Source organism: Neoarius graeffei, chromosome 12 (genome assembly GCF_027579695.1).
Source record: "Neoarius graeffei isolate fNeoGra1 chromosome 12, fNeoGra1.pri, whole genome shotgun sequence".
Classification (NCBI taxonomy): domain Eukaryota; kingdom Metazoa; phylum Chordata; class Actinopteri; order Siluriformes; family Ariidae; genus Neoarius; species Neoarius graeffei.
Window position 1 is genome coordinate 22,494,675 of NC_083580.1, and position 23,198 is coordinate 22,517,872.

General features: G+C 44.5%; 1 protein-coding gene across 1 annotated transcript in view; it reads right to left on the reverse strand.

The window, feature by feature from the left end:
* Positions 1–23,198, reverse strand: part of col27a1a (collagen, type XXVII, alpha 1a) — a 227,375-nt gene that overhangs the window by 49,030 nt on the left and 155,147 nt on the right. The window contains exons 37-46 of the mRNA XM_060936627.1: positions 17,052–17,159; positions 16,447–16,500; positions 12,056–12,163; positions 5,179–5,232; positions 4,950–5,003; positions 4,640–4,696; positions 4,470–4,523; positions 681–734; positions 552–605; positions 373–426 (exon numbers count right to left, since the gene is read on the reverse strand). Coding sequence (XP_060792610.1) covers positions 373–426; positions 552–605; positions 681–734; positions 4,470–4,523; positions 4,640–4,696; positions 4,950–5,003; positions 5,179–5,232; positions 12,056–12,163; positions 16,447–16,500; positions 17,052–17,159 — 651 coding nt within the window. The remainder of the gene's footprint in view (positions 1–372; positions 427–551; positions 606–680; positions 735–4,469; positions 4,524–4,639; positions 4,697–4,949; positions 5,004–5,178; positions 5,233–12,055; positions 12,164–16,446; positions 16,501–17,051; positions 17,160–23,198) is intronic.

Genomic DNA, 23,198 nt, shown 5'->3' on the forward strand with positions numbered 1-23,198 from the left:
AGTCTAAGGATTTTTTTTACTGATCTGAACAATACATACAACCACATATCATCATTACAATGAAGTGTAAACAATGCTGTTGTGAAAATTCATTCTAAACACTTGTAAACAAATGTGGAAGAAAAATTAAAGTAAATTATTTTGTTGACAAAATGCCATGTTTGACAATTGTCCTGCAATTTTTCTAGGTAATTTATAAGTAACAATAACAGAGGAGTTAGCAGAATTGACGCTGTTAAGAAAGGTTGCTGTTTCGGTGAAACTGTTTTTGTTGCTGTGCAAGTTACTTCAGTTTTCAGGAAGTTTTACATTTTACAGTTTTTGTGTGTGACAAACACAATGATAAGAGGAAGAAAACGATGTTGTTCTTACTGGTGATCCTCTACTTCCACGTTCTCCTTGCTGACCCTGTTTACCTTTTTGACCCTTTATGAGAGAAAAAAGAACAAGATGTTAAAAACCTCCTACTCTAACACTCCTCACACACAGTGATTGAGTGTGGCACATAATATTTCCACATGTTTAGATCTCAAATTTACAAAAAGCACAACCTGCTCTCCTTTTGATCCTTTGGGGCCTTGTTGTCCACGAGGACCAGGGTGACCCTAAAATATATTAAAACATCAACACACCTGAGAGAGAGAGAGAGAGAGAGAGAGAGAGAGAGAGAGTTTGCTCACAGGTAATCCAGGTGCACCAGCTTTGCCTCGAAGTCCATCCACACCTGGCAGACCCTGGGCATCAAGACATCACCAGTGAAAACCCAAGAAAATATGAAGATCTTTACATTTCTGTATATTGAACATGTGAGTAGTTTTGCATTTGCTTGCAACTGATTTCAAATTTGCAAGATATTTAGATAACTAGATAACTAGGCTGCACTCTATTGCTACAATTCTAAGCACTTTAAGAAGTTTAAGAAGGATTTCTTGACAAGTGTAATTACTGAATGGTTATATACAGTATAGTGCCAGTGGCCATGTGAATTCCCATAATGCACTGCAAGCATTGGGTCAATTTCACACCATAACATGGCTATAAGTAGCCAAGGTTTTTTTTTTTTGCTTGTTTATTTAAATAAATGAATGCTGAAAATGAAATAAAGTTAAAGATTTACACAACATGCCTACCACTTTAAAGGTGCAAATTGTCTCTTTATTGTGACACAAATTATAATTAAGATGAAAAACAGAAATCTGGAGTGTGCATAGGTATTCACCCCTTTTCATATGAAACCCTGAAATAAGAGCTGGTCACTTCATAAGTCACATAATTAGTGGATTAAGATCCACCTGCGTGCAATCAGTGTCACATGATGTCTGTATAAATCAACCTGTTCTGGAAGAACCCTGACTCTGCAACGCTACTAAGCAAGCATCATGAAAACCAAGGAGCACTCCAAACAGGTCAGAGACAAAGTTGTGGAGAAGCATAGATCATGGTTGAGTTACAGTGGTGCTTGAAAGTTTGTGAACCCTTTAGAATTTTCTATATTTCTGCATAAATATGACCTAAAACATCATCAGATTTTCACACAAATCTTAAAATTAGATAAAGAGAACCCAGTAAACAAATGAGACAAAATTATTATACTTGGGCATTTATTTATTGAGGAAAATGATCCAATATTACATATCTGTGAGTGGCAAAAGTATGTGAACCTCTAGGATTAACAGTTAATTTAAAGGTGAAATTAGAGTCAGGTGTTTTCAATCAATGGGATGACAATCAGGTGTGAGTGGGCACCCTGTTTTATTTAAAGAACAGGGATCTATCAAAGTCTGATCTTCACAACACATGTTTGTGGAAGTGTATCATGGCACGAACAAAGGAGATTTCTGAGGAACTCAGAAAAAGTGTTGTTGATGCTCATCAGGCTGGAAAAGGTTACAAAACCATCTCTAAAGAGTTTGGACTCCACCAATCCACAATCAGACAGATTGTGTACAAATGGAGGAAACTCAAGACCATTGTTACCCTCCCCAGGAGTGGTCGACCAACAAAGATCACTCCAAGAGCAAGGCGTGTAATAGCCGGCGAGGTCACAAAGGACCCCAGGGTAACTTCTAAGCAACTGAAGGCTTCTCTCACATTGGCTAATGTTAATGTTCATGAGTCCACCATCAGGAGAACACTGAACAACAATGGTGTGCATGGCAGGGTTGCAAGGAGAAAGCCACTGCTCTCCAAAAATAACATTGCTGCTCATCTCCAGTTTGCTAAAGATCACGTGGACATGCCAGAAGGCTATTGGAAAAATGTTTTGTGGACGGATGAGACCAAAATAGAAATTTTTGGTTTAAATGAGAAGTGTTATGTTTGGAGAAAGGAAGACACTGCATTCTAGTATAAGAACCTTATCCCATCTGTGAAACATGGTGGTGGTAGTATCATGGTTTGGGCCTGTTTTGCTGCATCTGGGCCAGGATGGCTTGCCATCATTGATGGAACAATGAATTCTGAATTATACCAGCAAATTCTAAAGGAAAATGTTAGGACATCTGTCCATGAACTGAATCTCAAGAGAAGGTGGGTCATGCAGCAAGACAATGACCCTAAGCACACAAGTCGTTCTACCAAAGAATGGTTAAAGAAGAATAAAGTTAATGTTTTGGAATGGCCAAGTCAAAGTCCTGACCTTAATCTAATCAAAATGTTGTGGAAGGACCTGAAGCGAGCAGTTCATGTGAGGAAACCCACCAACATCCCAGCGTTGAAGCTGTTCTGTATGGAGGAATGGGCTAAAATTCCTCCAAGCCAATGTGCAGGACTGATCAACAGTTACTGGAAATGTTTAGTTGCAGTTATTGCTGCACAAGGGGGTCACACCAGATACTGAAAGCAAAGGTTCACATACTTTTGCCACTCGCAGATATGTAATATTGGATCATTTTCCTCAATAAATAAATGACCAAGTATAATATTTTTGTCTCATTTGTTTAACTGGGTTCTCTTTATCTACTTTTAGGACTTGTGTGAAAATCTGATGATGTTTTAAATCATATTTATGCAGAAATATAGACAATTCTAAAGGGTTCACAAACTTTCAAGCACCACTGTATAAAAAAAATCCCAAACTTTAAATATCCCAGGGAGCACCATTAAATCCATTATAGCAAAATGGAAAGAATATGACACCACTACAAACCTGACAAGAGAAGGCCACCCACCAAAATTCACAGACCAGGCAAGGAGGGCATTAATCAGAGATGCAACAAAGACACCAAAGATCACACTGAAGGAGCTGCAAAGATCCACAGCAGAGATGGGAGTATCTGTCCATGGGACCACTTTAAGCCACACACTCCACAGAGCAGGGCTTTATGAAAGAGTGGCCAGAAAAAAAGTCATTGCTTAAAGAAAAAAATCAGAAAATATGTTTGGAGTTTGCTCAACAGCATGTGGCAGACTCCCCAAACACATGGAAGAACATTCTCTGGTCAGATGAGACTAAAATTGAACTTTTTGGCCATTATGGGAAACGCCATGTGTGGCACAAACCCAACACCCTGAGAACACCATTCCTACAGTGAAGCATGGTGGTGGCAGCATCATGCTGTGGGGATATTTTTCATCTGCAGAGACATGAAAGCTGGTCAGGATTGAAAGAAAGATGGATGGCACTAAATACAGGGCAATTCTGGAGGAAAATCTGTTTGAGTCAGCCAGAGGTTTGAGACTGGGACGAAGGTTCGCATTCCAGCAGGACAATGACCCTAAACATACTGCTAAAGCTACACTGGAGTGGTTTAAAGGGAAACATTTAAATGTCTTGGAATGGCCTAGTCGAAGTCCAGACCTCAATCCAATTGAGAATCTGTGGCATAACTTGAAGATTGCTGTACACCAACACAACCCATCTAGCTTGAAGGTGTTGGAGCAGTTTTGCCTTGAGGAATGGGCAAAAATCCCAGTGGTTAGATGTGCTAAGCTAATAGAGATATACCCCAAGACATTTGCATTGCAAGAAAAGGTGGCTCTACAAAGTATTGACTTGGGGGGGGGGGGGGGGGGGGGGGTGAATACCTATGCACACTCCAGATTTAGTTTTTTTCATCTTATTTTTTTGTGTAAAAAAAAAATTTAATTAAAAAAAATAAAAAAACAATTTGCACCTTTAAAGTGGCAGGCATGTTGTGCAAATCAAATGGTGCTAACCCCCCAAAAATCAATTTTAATTCCAGCTTGTAATGCGACAAAACAGGACAAACATCAAGGGGGATGAATACTTTTGCAAGACACTGCATGCCCTTATGTTATCGTTTCATTAATACACAGGGACTTGTATGATGGATCCTTCACATAAACAGAAACAAAATAAAAAAGGCTTTGCTGTTTCTTGACATTGTGCTTTATTTCTTATTAACTTCAAAAGAAAGAAATATTTCACTCCAATAGAATATTGCTATGTTGTTTATGTGTTATGAACCAAAGAGCCAAAGGTCAAATCCAACCCGATATTAACTCACTGGGTATCCTGGATCTCCTGGTTCCCCTCGGTCACCTCGGTCACCCATACGACCCTAGCAAACACACAAACACACACATGCACATACAGTATACTGTTTATTGCTATACTGCAGACATAATATATAGGAGAACAAAAAGAGTGTGTAAGAGACCAAAAAGATTAACTTACCTGAAGTCCAGGTGAACCAGGAGGACCTGTTATTTTCCCATCATCTCCCTGTTCACCCTAAACAACAAAACTTCTATTAGATGAGATGAAAGTGTGATGCATAAGATGCCTCTTTGCCATGTTTATGTGTGTAGTTTAAACTTTGTGGTGTAAATAATCATGATTGTAATGCTTTATGGATGGTGCAGTGAAAAACCTTCATAGTTGAATGTGCACAAAATGAACTAACTGCATACATTTCACTGTTGTAAATTTGAAGGTTCTTATTAATGAGCAAATAACCAGGTAGTCACAGGAAGTGTGATTTTACCTTTACACCTTTTGGTCCTGGAGGCCCTATAGGACCCTGTGGCCCCTGGTGACCCTACAAAGAGAGAGACAAAGAGAGAGGAAATGGAGGGGGAGAGAGGAGAGCAAATAAACAGACTTTTTCATTGTCTGAAATTCCATAATACTGCTCCACTATATTCTCAATTAAAAGTGTGAAAGAGTGAGCTAATAAATACCCAGTATGTCTGACAACCTTTCATCATCCTCACCTCATAGCCTGCTAAACCCGGATCCCCCTGTTGTCCCATCCGGCCTGGAGCACCCTGAAGAAAAATTAAATACTGTTTGTTGAATATTCTGAAAAAAAATAAATTGCTTCCATACCAATTTGTCACGTCACATTCTCACCCACATGCCTTAACTGAGAGTAAAACGGCAAGTGAACACAAGTGCAGAAATGAGAATATAGGGAGTAAAGCAATGATATTTTAGTATAATCTTAATGGCTCCTTAAAGGGACAACAAACTCAAGGGACAGAGTCATCCTAAAGCAACACAATATTGCTTTCGCACTGAAACCATAACAATGCTCTGGCCAGTATTGTATCAGCTATTGTATATAACAATTTATATACAACTCCAATTTCAAAAAAGTTGGGACACTGTCAACTGTAAATAAAAACTTGAAAATCACGGAAACCCTATATTTCATTGAAAATAGTACAAAGACAACATATCAAATGTTGTAACTGAGAAATTTTGTTGTTTTTTGAAAAATGTATGCTCATTTTGAATTTGATGTCAGCAACACATTTCAAAAAAGTTGGAACAGGGGCATGTTTACCACTGTGTTGCATCACCTCTACTTTTGAAAGCACTCTGTAAACGTTTGAGAACTGAGGAGACCAATTGCTGTAGTTTTGAAAGAGATGTTGTCCAATTCTTGCCTGATATACAATTTTATTTGCTCAACAGTTCAGGGTCTCCTTTGTTGTATAATGTGCCAAATGTTTGAAATGGGAGACAAGTCTGGACTGCAGGCAGGTCAGTTTAGCACCCAGACTCTTTTACTATGGAGCCATGCAGCTTTAATATGTGCAGAAAGCAGTTTGGCATTGTCTTGCTGAAAGAAGGAAGGCCTTTGCTGAAAAAGATTTTGTCTGGATGGCAGCATATGACTCTGAAACGTGTATATATCATTCAGCATTAATGCTGCCTTCCCAGATGTACAAGCTACCGATGTCATGCATTATTAAAAAAAAAAGTCATACCATCACATACCATGCTGGCTTTTGAACTGTACACTGATAACAAGCTGGATGGTCCCTCTCCTCTTTAGCCTGGAGGACGTGGTGTTCATGATTTCTAAAAAGAATGTCTACTTTTGATTCGTCAGACCTTGGGACAATTTTCCACTTCACCTCAGTCCATCGTAAAAGAGCTCGGGCCTAGAGAAGGTGGCGGTGTTTCTGGATATTGTTTATATATGGTTTTAACTTGTATTTGTGGCTGCAGTAATGAACTGTTTTCACAGACAATGGTTTTTTGAAGTGTTCCTGAGCCCATGCAACGATTTCCACTCCAGACACGTGTCTGCTTTTAATTCAGTGTCATATGAGGGCCTGAAGATCATAGGCATCCAATGTCAGTGTGGCAGCGGGGGCGTGGTCTAGCATCGGTCTGTGACAGGAGGGCAGAGTCGGGGAAGTTAAGTAATAATAATAATAATAATAATAATAATAATAATAATACATTTTATTTATAATGCACTTTCTATTGTTAAAATCTCAAAGTGCTACAAAAGGTGGATAAAAAAGGAAGTTAAAAAAAGGGTTGCAAAAAAAAAGTATTGCAATAAAAAATGAAAGGAAGCAGAGGCAATAAAATAAAAATGAAAAGAAGGAACAAGATTAACAGTAGGCCAATTTAAAAAGATGTGTTTTTAAGTGCCTTTTAAAGGTTTCTGTAGGCTGTGGGGCCCTTAGATGGTCAGGGAGGGCGTTCCACAGCCTTGGAGCAGCACAGGAAAAGGCCCTGTCACCCATACTGTGGAGTTTGGTTCTGGGTATGTGGAGGGTATTTGTGTTTGTGGACCGGAGGGAGCGTGTATTGACCTGGGGGGTGAGGAGTTCTTGTAGGTAGTGGGGGGCATTTCCATTTATGCACTGGTGGGTGAGAAGTGAGACCTTGTACTGGATTCTGAAATGGACAGGGAGCCAGTGAAGGTTTTTCAGAATGGGGGTGATGTGTTCATGTTTGCGCACCCTCATCAGGATCCTGGCAGCAGAGTTCTGGATGTATTGAAGCCTCTGGATGTTCTTGCCAGGAATCCCGATGAGGAGTGCATTGCAGTAGTCCAGTCTGGAGGAGACAAAGGCGTGGACGAGCTTCTCTGCATCTCCCAGGCTGAGTAAAGGACGGAGTTTGGCTATGTTTCTGAGGTGATAGAAGGCTGTCTTACAGAGATGTTTGATGGCAGAATCACTACACCTGTTGTTAATTAATGTGTTTGTGTGTCTTCCCAGTGACCGCACCCTATCTAAGGAGAGATAGCAAGAGCAGAGGGAGCTCTCTCCACAACCAGATGACTTATGTGTGTGTGTATGTGTGTGGTTGGGAGAGTGTGGTTTTGCGACTGAAAAGTGCAAATAAAAAGAGTTTTTGGAACTCAGTTCTGTCCTGCCGTCCTTCTGTGCTCCACCCACCTACATGGACTGCTACAGTGGTGCTGAAACCCGGGACCCGAGCACAGAAGACAACAGCCCCATGGAGTCCTCCACCTTCGCCGACCTGATCCACGCCCTCGCCACGGCCCAACAGAGCCAGCACCAGGCGCTGCTCGCCCTCCGAAAGGAGCAAGAACAACGGTTCGAGGCCCTGGTGCTGGCGCAACAGGAAGATTGTCGGGCGTTCCGGCACCTCCTCGCGTCGGCAGGGTCCACCATCTCCACCACCGCGGGCCCTTCCCCCCTCACCCTCACGAAGATGGGCCCGCAGGATGACCCCGAGGCATTCTTCACGCTCTTTGAGCAGGTAGCAGAGACCTCGGGGTGGCCGGTGGAACAGCGCGCGGCGTGCCTCCTCCCCCTGCTAACGGGAGAGGCGCAGCTGGCCACGCTACAGCTCCCCGCCGACCGCCGGCTGGCCTAAGCGGACCTTCGCCGGGCCATCCTCCAGCGGGTGGGATGCACCCTAGAGCAACAACATCAGCGTTTCCACGCTCTGCGCTTGGAGGAAGTCGGCCGGCCGTTTGCGTTTGGCCAGCAACTCCGGGACGCCTGCTGGCAGTGGTTGAGGGCCGACAATTGCGACGCCAAGGGACTCATCGACCAGGTGGTACTGGAACAGTTCGTCGTGCGTTTACCAGCGGGAACCGCAGAGTGGGTCCAGTGCCACCGCCTGGCGTCGCTGGATCAGGCAATCGAGCTGGCGGAGGATCATTTGGCGGCTGTCCCGGCAGCAGGACAGCAGATGGCATCTTCTCTTCTCTCCTCTTCTCTCTCTCTCTCTCTCTCTCTCCCCCTCCTCCTGTGTCCCATCCTCTCCCCGTTCCCCCACTGCAGAGGTGGGGGCCGGCACCACCCCAGCCGGCCCGCCGCACCCGCGGTGCCCTCCCATTTCTCCCTTCTGTGTCTGTCTCTCCCCCACCTCAGGTGAGTGAGCCCCAGATCACCGGTACAGAGGGAAAGCCCGGGCCGGTTTGCTGGTGCTGCGGGGAGCCGGGCCACCTTCAACAGCAGTGCACGGCGATGGAGGTGGGCGCGGTGGTTCGGATCCCCGACGCGCCAGAGGCCGCCTTCGATCGGGACGGAGCGTATCGCATACCAGTGAGTATCCAAGGGGCTACATATCAGGCGTTGGTGGATTCTGGTTGTAATCAGACCTCAATTCGCCAAAGCCTGGTTCAAGACGAGGCATTGGGGGGAACACAAGGGGTGAAGGTGTTGTGTGTGCACAGGGATGTTCACCGCTACCCTTTGGTGTCAGTCCACATTTTTTTCAGAGGGGAAAAATTTATAGTGAAGGCGGCGGTTAATCCTCGCCTTACCCACTCTTTAATTTTGGGGACTGATTGGCCGGGATTTCGGGATTTAATGACACGCCTAGTAAAGAGTGGGTCCTGCCATTTGACAGGGGGAGGTCCCGGTGTCGCTTTGGCGGGAGCAGCTGTCACAGAGCCGTCTACGTCATCTCTGCATCAGAGTGAGGAGCCGCCGGCTCCTCCTCTCTCTATTGGGGAATCCCTCGCGGATTTCCCATTAGAGCAGTCGCGAGACGAGACTCTGCAGCATGCGTTTGACCAAGTGAGAGTAATCGATGGTCAAACGCTCCCGCCGAACGCCACCCTGTCCTTCCCTTACTTCGCGATTATGAAGGATAGATTATACCGAGTGACGCAGGACACTCAAACTAAAGAGCGAGTCATGCAGCTTTTAATTCCGAAGAGCCGCCGGGAATTGGTATTCCAGGCGGCTCACTTTAATCCCATGGCTGGACACTTAGGGCAGGATAAAACACTAGCCCGAATAATGGCCCGATTCTATTGGCCGGGGATTCGCGGCGATGTCCGTAGGTGGTGTACGGCGTGCCGCGAATGCCAGTTAGTAAATCCAGCGGCCATTCCAAAAGCGCCTTTGCGCCCTCTACCGTTAATCGAGACCCCGTTCGAAAGAATTGGGATGGATCTCGTCGGGCCATTAGATCAGTCAGCACAAGGGTACCGTTTATATTAGTTCTGGTGGACTATGCAACGCGATACCCGGAAGCCGTGCCTCTTCGCAATATCTCAGCACGCAGTATTGCGGAGACGCTCTTCCGCGTCATCTCCCGAGTTGGAATCCCAAAAGAGATTCTGACTGATCTGACTAAAAAGGGGGCACCAGATCCGGTCCAGTGGACGGAGCAATGCCAGCGGGCTTTTTCTAAGGTTAAGGCTGCACTGTGTGGGGGGCCACTTTTACACTCCCCTGACTTTTCTCTCCCCTTTATGTTGCAGACAGATGCGTCGGACAGAGGGCTGGGGGCCGTTTTGTCCCAGCAGGTGGAGGGGGAGGATCGCCCCGTCTTGTACATTAGTCGCAAGCTGTCGGTGCGTGAGGGGCGCTACAGTACCATTGAGAAGGAGTGCCTGGCGATCAAGTGGGCGGTCCTTGCCCTCCGGTACTACCTGCTGGGATGCCCTTTCACCCTCTGTTCGGACCACGTGCCCCTCTAGTGGCTCCACCGCATGAAAGATGCCAATGCGCGGATCACCCGTTGGTATCTGGCACTCCAACCCTTTAACTTCAAGGTGATCCACAGGCCGGGGGCACAGATGGTCGTGGCGGACTTCCTCTCCCGTCAAGGGGGGGGTAGTCGGCTGTGGGCCGGACGGCTGCCCGGCCTGAGTCGGGCGGTGGGGGTATGTGGCAGCGGGGGCGTGGTCTAGCATCGGTCTGTGACAGGAGGGCGGAGTCGGGGAAGTTAAGTGGCAGAATCACTACACCTGTTGTTAATTAATGTGTTTGTGTGTCTTCCCAGTGACCGCACCCCATCTAAGGAGAGAGAGCGAGAGCAGAGGGAGCTCTCTCCACAACCAGATGACTTATGTGTGTGTGTATGCGTGTGGCTGGGAGAGTGTGGTTTTGCGACTGAAAAGTGCAAATAAAAAGAGTTTTTGGAACTCAGTTCTGTCCTGCCGTCCTTCTGTGCTCCACCCACCTACATGGACTGCTACAGTCAGTTTTCAGCCTTGTCTCTTGCATACAGAGATTTCTCCAGATTCTCTGAATCTTTTAATGATATTCTGCACCATAGATGATGTGATCCCCAAATTTTTTGCAATTTTACATAAAATTATGTTATTCTTAAATTGTTCTCCTGTTTGTCCATGCAGTCTTTCACAGAGTGGTGAATCCCTCCCCATCTTTACTTCTGAGAGACTCCGCCTCTCTGGAATGCTCTTTTTATACCCAATCATGTTACTGACTTTTTGCCAATTAACCAAATAATTTTTTTAAGCATTACACAACATTTTCAGTCTTTTGTTACTCCTGCTCCAACTTTTCTAAAATGTGTTGCTGACATCAAGTTCAAAATAAGCACATATTTTTCAAAAAACAATAACATTTCTCAGTTTCATCAGGGGTTGTAGATAGAGTATGCCAAAAAATGACCCACATAACTTTTTTTAAAATAATTTTGCCATAAATACACTGTTTAATCTATAATGTATTTGTCACCAAAATATTATACTGTAATCCAACCTGTAATCCAACCTTAAAAATATGACTATATATATATATATATATATATATATATATATATATATATATATATATATATATAAAATTTTTATTTTTTAACCAGCACTCTGTCTTCCATGCTGCATTTTCTTATTTCACCCCCAATTTGTGACCTGATTGGTCAGGAAATAAAATAGTGATTACCCTCAATCTGTACTTTGCTAAAAAGTTGAACTTTGCTCAGACCAAAAATGTGCAAAATGCACTTACCGGTACTTCCCATAGAATTACATGTAGATTACATGGAGGTTGAGGGGAAAAAAAGTGAAATCACTCTTAATCATCACGAAGGGTTTCAAACAAAGCTCTCTTAAAAAATCTGAGACAAGACTTTTTTTTTTAAATCTAGTGACAAATATCTTCCTCTGAAAAGCTTTTCCAATTTCTTGTCTTGCTGGAAACCAGCATACATGGAAGTGCAGAAATCCAATCAGATTACTATTACTACTACTACTACTAATAATAATAATAATAATAATAATTTCAACTTATATAGCACCTTTCTCGCACCCAAGGTCGCTTTACATTTACAAAAAAAAAAAAGTTTCACCAAAAGAGGGTCTGGATGTAATTACAGTGGCAACTACAACCTCGAAGATTCTGCAGCTTGTTTTTGATCTTGCACGCTCTGCTCCTTGAATGCCCTATTGAGGGTGTGGTTTCTCAAAACATCTATTCTATTCTATGTCTGAAAGTTTTTGTGGTTCAATTTCAGCTTGTAAACATAAGTGAATGGAAACCCCACTACACACCCAAGACTGAAATTGCTAAAATCCACTTCATTATACATTCACTTTAGCTCAGGGTTTAGAAAAGTGTCATCAGCCAAAATAAATTATTTATTACTTTCTTTTTTGCTTACCACAGGTCCAGCAGTTCCTCTTGATCCTTTTGGTCCAATGGTTCCAACTGGTCCAGGTTTCCCTGCTGTTCCTGTCACACCCAGGTGTCCCATGTTGCCCTTTGCCCCCTATAAGGAACAGATACAGTCAAATGCAGATATAGTGTACAGTCCAGTACTATGTAGAGACAATAATTCTTAAAGGACCAACAAATTATAACAACAAAGTCAACAAGTTCATACAAAATACACTATATGGCCAAAAGTACATAAGTGGTTGCCTGACCATGACCCCCATATATAGCCCTTTCCCAAACTTTTGCCACAAAGTTGGGCATACATAATTGTATAGAATGTCTTTGGATGCTGTAGCATTAAATTTCCCTTCACAACAACAAACAGGCCCAAACATGCTCCAGTATGACAATGTTCCTGTGCACAAAGAAAGCAAAGCACAAAGGGTTAGTTTGCCAAGGCTAGTTTGGAAACATTCAACTGGCCTACAGCAACCCCTGACCTCAAGCCCAATGAATATCTTTGGAATAATTTGGAATGCTGACTTCACACTGGCGGCACGGTGGTGTAGTGGTTAGCGCTGTCGCCTCACAGCAAGAAGGTCCGGGTTCGAGCCCCGTGGCCGGCGAGGGCCTTTCTGTGTGGAGTTTGCATGTTCTCCCCGTGTCCACGTGGGTTTCCTCTGGGTGCTCTGGTTTCCCCCACAGTCCAAAGACATGCAGGTTAGGTTAACTGGTGACTCTAAATTGACCGTCGGTGTGAATGTGAGTGTGAATGGTTGTCTGTGTCTATGTGTCAGCCCTGTGATGACCCGGCGACTTGTCCAGGGTGTACCCCGCCTTTCGCCCGTAGTCAGCTGGGATAGGCTGCAGCTTGTCTGCGACCTGTAGAACAGGATAAAGTGGCTAGAGATAATGAGATGAGATGAGACTTCACACTAGGCCTTATCACACAACATTAGGCCAGTGCCTAACTTCACTACCTCTCAAATCTCCCCAGCAACCACAACATCTACGGGAAAGCCTTCCAAGAACAGTCGAGGCTGTTATAGCAACAAAAAAATAAATAAAAATGCCATGCCATTGGAAAAAGATGTTCAATAAATACATATGAATGTCATGGTTGGGCATCCACACACTTTTGGCCATGTGTGTATGTATGAAGAAAGACAGAGACAAATATGTGGACATATATGCTGAATGTTCAGAACACCATAAAATAAACAGAAATTAAACATACTCTTCCTGCATTGGGCTATTCCTACTTCGAAATATCAGTGTAACCCCTGCCTTTCTGCCAAAATCAAACCTTAGCACAGTTTTGTAATAGTTTTTGCAACTGATTAAATGGTTCTTGGTAGCGGCTTTTGGATTCTAATCTAATTAACTGCAAATACAGTGGTGTTTGAAAGTTCGTGAACCCTTTATAATTTTCTATATTTCTGCATAAATATGACCTAAAACATCATCAGATTTTCACACAAGTCCTAAAAGTAGATAAAGAGAGCCCAGTTAAACAAATGAGACAAAAATATTATACTTGGTCATTTATTTATTGAGGAAAATGATCCAATATTATATATCTATGAATGGCAAAAGTATGTGAACCTCTCGGATTAGCAGTTAATTTGAAGGTGAAATTAGAGTCAGGTGTTTTCAATCAATGGGATGACAATCAGGTGTGAGTGGGCACCCTGTTTTATTTAAAGAACAGGGATCTATCAAAGTCTGATCTTCACAACACATGTTTGTGGAAGTATATCATGGCATGAACAAAGGAGATTTCTGAGGACCACAGAAAAAGCTTTGTTGATGCTCATCAGGCTGGAAAAGGTTACAAAACCATCTCTAAAGAGTTTGGACTCTACCAATGTAAAGTCAGACAGATTGTGTACAAATGGAGGAAATTCAAGACCATTGTTACCCTCCCCAGGAGTGGTTGACCAACAAAGATCACTCCAAGAGCAAGGCGTGTAATAGTCGGCGGGGTCACAAAGGACCCCAGGGTAACTTCTAAGCAACTGAAGGCCTCTCTCACATTGGCTAATGTTAATGTTCATGAGTCCACCATCAGGAGAACACTGAACAACAATGGTGTGCATGGCAGGGTTGCAAGGAGAAAGCCACTGCTCTCCAAAAAGAACATTGCTGCTTGCCTGCAGTTTGCTAAAGATCACGTGGACAAGCCAGAAGGCTATTGGAAAAATGTTTTGTGGACGGATGAGACCAAAATAGAACTTTTTGGTTTAATTGAGAAGTGTTATGTTTGGAGAAAGGAAAATACTGCATTCCAGCATAAGAACCTTATCCCATCTGTGAAACATGGTGGTGGTAGTATCATGGTTTGGGCCTGTTTTGTTGCATCTGGGCCAGGACAGCTTGCCATCATTGATGGAACAATGAATTCTGAATTATACCAACGAATTCTAAAGGAAAATGTCAGGACATCTGTCCATGAACTGAATCTCAAGAGAAGGTGGGTCATGCAGCAAGACAACGACCCTAACCACATAAGTTGTTCTACCAAAGAATGGTTAAAGAAGAATAAAGTTAATGTTTTGGAATGGCCAAGTCAATGTCCTGACCTTAATCCAATCGAAATGTTGTGGAAGGACCTGAAGCGAGCAGTTCATGTGAGGAAACCCACCAACATCCCAGAGTTGAAGCTGTTTTGTATGGAGGAATGGGCTAAAATTCCTCCAAGCCAGCATGCAGGACTGATCAACAGTTACAGTGTGAAACATGGTGGTGGTAGTATCATGGTTTGGGCCTGTTTTGCTGCATCTGGGCCAGGACAGCTTGCCATCATTGATGGAACAATGAATTCTGAATTATACCAATGAATTCTAAAGGAAAATGTCAGGACATCTGTCCATGAACTGAATCTCAAGAGAAGGTGGGTCATGCAGCAAGACAACAACCCTAACCACACAAGTTTTTCTACCAAAGAATGGTTAAAGAAGAATAAAGTTAATGTTTTGGAATGGCCAAGTCAATGTCCTGACCTTAATCCAATCGAAATGTTGTGGAAGGACCTGAAGCGAGCAGTTCATGTGAGGAAACCCACCAACATCCCAGAGTTGAAGCTGTTTTGTATGGAGGAATGGGCTAAAATTCCTCCAAGCCAGCATGCAGGACGGATCAACAGTTACAGTGTGAAACATGGTGGTGGTAGTATCATGGTTTGGGCCTGTTTTGCTGCATCTGGGCCAGGACAGCTTGCCATCATTGATGGAACAATGAATTCTGAATTATACCAATGAATTCTAAAGGAAAATGTCAGGACATCTGTCCATGAACTGAATCTCAAGAGAAGGTGGGTCATGCAGCAAGACAACAACCCTAACCACACAAGTTTTTCTACCAAAGAATGGTTAAAGAAGAATAAAGTTAATGTTTTGGAATGGCCAAGTCAATGTCCTGACCTTAATCCAATCGAAATGTTGTGGAAGGACCTGAAGCAAGCAGTTCATGTGAGGAAACCCACCAACATCCCAGAGTTGAAGCTGTTCTGTACGGAGGAATGGGCTAAAATTCCTCCAAGCCAGCATGCAGGACTGATCAACAGTTACCGGAAATGTTTAGTTGCAGTTATTGCTGCACAAGGGGGTCACACCAGATACTGAAAGCAAAGGTTCACATACTTTTGCCACTCACAGATAGGTAATATTGGATCATTTTCCTCAATAAACAAAATGACAGAGTATAATATTTTTGTCTCATTTGTTTAACTGGGTTCTCTTTATCTACTTTTAGGCCTTGTGTGAAAATCTGATGACGTTTTAGGTCATATTTATGCAGAAATATAAAAAATTCTAAAGGGTTCACAAACTTTCAAGCACCACTGTAAGATCATATTAAATGTAGTAATTTATTTTTGAGATTAATAACACCCAGTAAAACAGAAAAGTGTAAAGAGTAAAAGCCTAAGCTTACACATAAGCTTGATAAAAGGCAAAAAATAAAATGGTGCAACAAATTCCAGTTGGCCTGTTGGTCATTGAAACTTGCACAGTATTGCTGTAAATACAAAGAAGCATACGGTCCTATGAAAATACTGAAACTATGCAAACACTGAAACTGAGGAAAACTGTACTGGCACACATGATTTTCACACCATTTTTCCCCCCCAACCTACAGCAAATCACAATGTGGTCACATTGTCACAAGACAAAGAAAGTTATTTTGAGTCATTATTCAAATTCAACCAAAACAGCAGTGAACATGGTTTGCCATTGGAGAGCAGTAAATCTCAGTTATTGTCTTTTATTTAATGTTCATTTTAGGGTTCAAACTGCAGGAGCACTTCAGGAAACAAACCTGGCACTGAATTGGGGGAAAAGCCTTTATTTATTTATTTAAAAATATTTAATTCTGGGACCTTTTGGGGTCACTAACCTTGAGGCCAGGCTTCCCTCTCTCACCCATTTTCCCTGATTTCCCTTCAGGACCCTGAACACAAAATAAACACACACACACACACACACACACACACAAAGAGAGAGAAAGAGAGAGAGAGAGAGACATAGGTAATTTAAAATATCATATTGCTATAACAGAAAAAATATTAATGGATTTCTGCTTTTGTGCTTTCTAAAAAATATATAGGTCGCCTCTGGCATAGGGACCCTTCATTAGTAATTTTTAGAGATGCACTGATCCAATTTCCCCCCAGTCCAGTCCATGAATATATTTTAAGTAGAGAATGTACAGTAACTGACACTTACAAATAGTCTCTTGGCTACTTAATTTTTTATTTATTTGTAGTCTTTACTTTTATTTTTTTATTTAAGTGTTTTATTTTATTGTGTTGAATTTCCTCAAATTCTTTGCAAACTTTTGTAAGAAGCACTTAACATATGAAAGCTAAACAATAGCTTCATTGTTTATATGAATTATTATCTTTAAAACCATTTGCTTTATCACTATTTTGTTAAATTTGTGTGTACCTGCATAGTAGTGTGTGTGTGTGTGTGTGTGTGTGTGTGTGTGTGTGTACTCACTCTGACTCCAGTGAGTCCAGGATCACCTGGTGGCCCCTCTTTGCCTTTAATCCCTGGATCACCCCTCATACCAGGTTCACCCTCTGGCCCCATGTCACCTTTTTCACCCTGTGTCACAAAGAAATGTTGCTAATAGGGCAGCACAGTGGTGCAGAGGTGGGCACTGATGTCTCACAGTGAGAAGATTTTGGGTTCTTTCTATGTAGAGTTTGCATGTTCTCCCCATGCCAGTGTGGGTTTCCCCCGGGTGCTCTGGGTTTCTCCCACAGTCCAAAGACATGCACATTAGGTCAACTGGCTACTCTAAATTGCCCATAGGTGTGAATGTGAGTGTGACTGGCTGTTCATCTCTGTGTTAGCCCTGCAATAGATTGGCGACCTGCCCAGTCAGCTGGGATTGGCTCTAGTTCCCCCCACTTCCCCGACAGATAAGTGGTATAGAGGCTTTGCACCATCATGTGACCCCACAGCAATGGTAACTACACCGCCATGACAGGAGGCATGCTTGTAGTGCTTCATTCAGCCAAGTTAGTTGTTATTGATTGGTATGGGAAGGTTTTGCTGCATTTTGGATGTGCAAATCATTTTGAATGAAACAAAGACATCAGATTTTTTAATTTACCAAAAGTAATTCATCATTGAGGGAAAAATCTAGAGAGATTTTTAAACATAGAAGGGAAAAATGGGTGTGAAAATATTCCACAGGACTCGGGTGTCCAGCAGAGAGGTCAAAAACCCTATGGTATGTTCACTTCATTTCCACAAAGGTAAGAATAAAAAAAAATAATAATTTCACAACTGCAGCCCACAATGGAAATAAGTTTGCTTTTTTGTGTCATCCTCAGCAATATATTGTTTATTATGTATTTTATATACATGTACTTTTTATTGCCAAATCAAATCAAATCAGCAAGGTGCTCATTGTTATCCAGTGACGTGAACATGAGCAACACAGCGGCTCAGCAGAGCCTAACCTTCACCAGGACTTAAAGTGTATTTACATTCGGGGATCCTTCAGAGGGCATTGTGTGCACACTTGGGACCCAGTCATTACAGGAAACACCTTGCTGCAGATGGTGAGTTGAGCCCAATCAGCACGTACAAATAAGGACACAGAGGCTTTGTGAAATATTATTATTATCACGGTCACGTTTGTTTGTTCCCTCCTAGAACTGCCACCTTATTGTGGTGGAGGGGTTTGTATGCTTGAATGATCCTAGGAGCTATGTTGTCGGGGGCATTACGCCCCTGTCAGGGTCTCCCAAGGCAGACAGGTCCTAGGTGACAGGCCAGACCAAGAGCAGTTCACCAAAACCCTTATGGAGAATCAATCAAGGACCGTGACGTCCCCCGGTATGGCGCAGCCGGGGCCCCACCCTGGAGCCAGGCCCGGGGTTGGGGCTTGTATGCGAGCGCTTGGTGGCCGGGCCTTTGCCCATGGGGCCCGGCCGGGCTCAGCCCGAAGAGGTGACGTGGGCCCGACCTCCTGTGGGTTCACCACCCACAGAGGTAGCCATAAGGGGCTGGTGCAGTGTGGATTGGGCGGCAGTCGAAGGCAGGGGCCTCGACGACCTGATCCCCAGACACAGCAGCTAGCTGTTGGGACATGGAATGTCACTTCGCTCGGGGGGAAAGAGCCTGAGCTTGTGTGGGAGGTTGAGAGGTACCGGCTAGAGATAGTCGGGCTCACCTCCATGCACAGCTTGGGCTCTGGAACCCAGCTCCTCGAGAGGGGCTGGACGCTCCACTTCTCTGGAGTCACCCATGGTGAGCGGCGGCGGGCTGGTATGGGCTTGCTTATAGCTCCCCAGCTCAGCCGCCATGTGTTGGAGTTTACCCCAGTGAACGAGAGGGTCGCCTCTCTGCGCCTTTGGATTGGGGAGAGGGCTCTTGCTGTTGTTTGTGCCTACGGGCCGAATAGCAGTATAGAGTATCCGGCCTTCTTGGAGTCCCTGGGAGAGGTACTGAGAGGTGCTCAGACTGGGGACTCCATTGTGCTACTGGGGGACTTCAATGCTCACGTGGGCGATGACAGTTACACCTGGAGGGGCATGGTTGGAAGGAACGGCCTCCCCAATCTGAACCCGAGTGGTGTTTTGTTATTGGACTTCTGTGCTAGTCACGGTTTGTCCATAACGAACACCATGTTCGAGCATAGGGGTGTCCATAAGTGCACGTGGCACCAGGACACCTTAGGTCGGAGGTTGATGATTGACTTTGTTGTCATTTCATCTGATCTCCAGCCCTATGTCTTGGACACTCGGGTGAAGAGAGGGGCTGAGCTGTGAACTGATCACCACCTGGTGGTGAGTTGGATCCGCTGGTGGAGGAGGAAGCCGGACAGACCTGGCAGGCCCAAATGTATGGTGAGAGTCTGCTGGGAACGTCTGGCTGAGCACTCTGTTGGGGGGGTCTTTAACTCCCACCTCCGGGAGAGCTTTTCCCAGCTTCCGAGGGAGGCGGGGGACATTGAGTCTGAGTGGACCATGTTCTCTACCTCCATTGCAGATGCAGCTGTTCGGAGCTGTGGCCGCAAGGTCTCTGGTGCCTGTCGTGGCGGCAATCCCCGAACCCGGTGGTGGACACCAGAAGTAAGGGATACCGTCAAGCTGAAGAAGGAGTCCTATCGGGCCATGTTGACCTCCGGGACTCCTGAGGCAGCTGACGGGTATCGGCAGGCCAGGCGTGCTGCAGCTCGGGCAGTTGCGGAGGCAAAAACTCAGAACTGGGAGGAGTTCGGGGAGGCCATGGAGAAGGACTATCGGTCGGCCTCAAAGAAATTCTGGCAAACCGTCTGGTGCCTCAGGAGGGGGAAGCAGTACTCTGCCAACACTATTTACAATGCGGGTGGGGAGCTGTTGACCTCGACTGGGGACATTGTCAGGCGGTGGAAGGAATACTTTGAGGATCTCCTCAATCCCACCCTCATGTCTTCCATTGAGGAGACTGAGGCTGATGACTCAGAGGTGGACTCGTCCATTACCCAAGCCGAAGTCACTGAGGTGGTTTGCAAGCTCCTTGGTGGCAAGGCATCGGGGGTGGATGAGATCCGCCCTGACTATCTCAAGTCTCTGGATGTTGTGGAGCTGTCTTGGTTGACACGCCTCTGCAACATCGCGTGGCGGTCGGGGACAATTGCCTCTGGAGTGGCAGACTGGGGTGGTGGTCCCTCTTTTTAAGAAAGAGGACCGGAGAGTGTGCTCCAATTATAGGGAAATCACACTTCTCAGCCTCCCAGGGAAGGTTTACTCCAGGGTACTGGAGAGGAGAATTCAACCAATAGTTGAACCTCGGATCCAGGAGGAACAATGCGGTTTTTGTCCTGGTCATGGAACACTGGACCAGCTCTATACCCTTCATAGGGTGCTCAAGGGTTCATGGGAGTTTGCCCAACCAGTCCACATGTGCTTTGTGGATCTGGAGAAGGCATTCGACCGTGTACCTCATGGTATTCTCTGGGGGGTGCTTCGGGAGTATGGGGTTCGGGGCTCTTTGCTAAGGGCTGTCCGGTCCCTGTACGAACGGAGCAGGAGTCTGGTTCGCATTGCCGGCAGTAAGTCAGATCTGTTCCCAGTGCATGCTGGACTCCGGCAGGGCTGCCCTTTGTCACCGTTTAAGTTTAAGTATCTCAGGATCTTGTTCACAAGTGAGGGAAGGATGGAGCGTGAGATTGACAGGCGGATCGGTGCAGCCTCCGCAGTGATGCAGTCGCTTTACCGGTCCGTCGTGGTGAAGAAGGAGCTGAGCCAAAAGGCGAAGCTCTCAATTTACCGGTCGAGCTACGTTCCGACTCTCACCTATGGTCATGAGCTTTGGGTAATGACCGAAAGAACAAGATCGCGGATACAAGCGACCAAAATGAGTTTCCTTTGCAGGGTGGCTGGGCGCTCCCTTAGAGATAGGGTGAGAAGCACAGTCACTTGGGAGGAGCTCGGAGTAGAGCTGCTGCTCCTCCACATTGAGAGGAATCAGCTGAGGTGGCTCGAGCATCTTTTTCGGATGCCTCCTGGACAACTCCCTGGGGAGGTTTTCCAGGCATGTACCCCCGGGAGGAGGCCCTGGGGAAGCTGGCCAAGGTGTCTGGGGAAAGGGAAGTTTGGGCTTCCATGCTCAGACTGCTGCCTCCGCAACCCGGCCCCGGATAAAGCGGAAGAAGACGAGACGAGACGAGACAAGACAAGACGTTTGTAGCCATGTTTATGACTCTGCTTTCGGTTTCGCTTTTGTAAATATCACTCCTACTAATAAACACACTCTCTGCACTTAGATCCATCTACTGCCACATACCTGACAGAATACTTGCAAAGTCTATGTGAACAGTGTCCTTGTATGCGCATACTGATTGTGCTCAAATCAGCATCAAGTGTTTCCCATAATAACTTGTCTGAATGAAGTACTATAAGCGTGCCTGGGTCCCAAGCGTGAGTACAACACACTCCAAAGGATCCCCGAATGTAAATGTACTTTTTAAGTTTCAGTGAAAGTTAGGCTCAGAGCCGTTGTATTGCTCATGTTCACTTTATTGTTTAAGAATGAGCACCTTGCTGCAGTTGTGAAATTATTATTTTTTTATTCTTACCTTTGTGGAAATGAAGTGAACATACCATAGGGTTTTTGACCTCTTCACTGGACACCGAGTCCTGCGGATTTTTTTCCCCATTTTCCATTTAGGAATGTCTCTAGTTTTTCCCCTGGTGATGAATTACTTTTGGTAAATTTAAAATATCTGATGCATTTGTTTCATTCAAAAAGATTTGCACATCCAAAAATACAGCAAAGCCTTCCGATATGGATCAATAACAACTAACTCATCTGAATGAAGTACTATGTGTGCCTCCTGTCATGGTGGCATAGTTACCATTGCTATGGAGTCATGTGACAGTGCAAAGCCTCCATTGGTAATGGATGGAAAGATGGATGTTGCTAATGCCAAGAACATTTTAATAATCATGACAGAAGCCATACTAAGCTCCCGATCTGCCTTCTACAACTCCAAATAAGAAAAAGTTAGAACAGTATAGGAAATGCAGTTTAAAAAAAGAAAGCAGTGATTTCTAAATGTACTTTGACTTGTATTTAATTGCAGATGGTACGAACCTAAGATATTTCATGTTTTGTCTGGTCATTTCATTTGTTAATATACATCAATTCCTGCATTTCAGGCCTGCAACACATTCCACAAAAAGTTGGGATGGGGCAATTTAGGGCTAGTAATGAAGTAAAACAATTAAATAATGATGTGATTTGAAACAGGTGATGCCAACAGGTGATTGTAATCATGATCTGGTCCAAAATCAGTAACCAGGAAAGGCCTATGCTGTGTCCGAAATCACTCACTACTCACTATGTAGTGGACTATATAGTGAGTTTGCCATTTTGTAGTGCTGTCCGAATGTATAGTGAGAATTATTACACCCAATATAGTGGACTCTAAGTATCCCACAGTGCATTGTGAAAAGTAGTTTACAACTGATAGTCACTAACCAAGCAATATATACCATCATGCATTGCAATTGTGCTGAAAGAAAAACGGCAGACAACAGACCCGGTGCAGCAACAGGAGAGCAACTGAAAGATGCAGCAGACAAAAAGTACTTTATATTTATTAATGTGGGAAATTCGGTCAGTATAATGTGTCTCATCTCATCTCATCTCATTATCTCTAGCTGCTTTATCCTGTTCTACAGGGTCGCAGGCAAGCTGGAGCCTATCCCAGCTGACTACAGGCGAAAGGCGGGGTACACCCTGGACAAGTCGCCAGGTCATCACAGGGCTGACACATAGACACAGACAACCATTCACACTCACATTCACACCTACGGTCAATTTAGAGTCACCAGTTAACCTAACCTGCATGTCTTTGGACTGTGGGGGAAACTGGAGCACCCGGAGGAAACCCACGCAGACACGGGGAGAACATGCAAACTCCACCCAGAAAGGCCCTCGTCAGCCACGGGGCTCGAACTCAGACCTTCTTGCTGTGAGGCGACAGCGCTAACCACTACAGTACACCACCGTGCCGCCCAGTATAATGTGTATTTATCACAAAAATACATGCATGTATTTATTATTTTGAAAACCCACCAGCTGACAGATGGCACGTTTTAATTGTGCGACAGTAATGATGTAAATAACAGCACGGCGGAG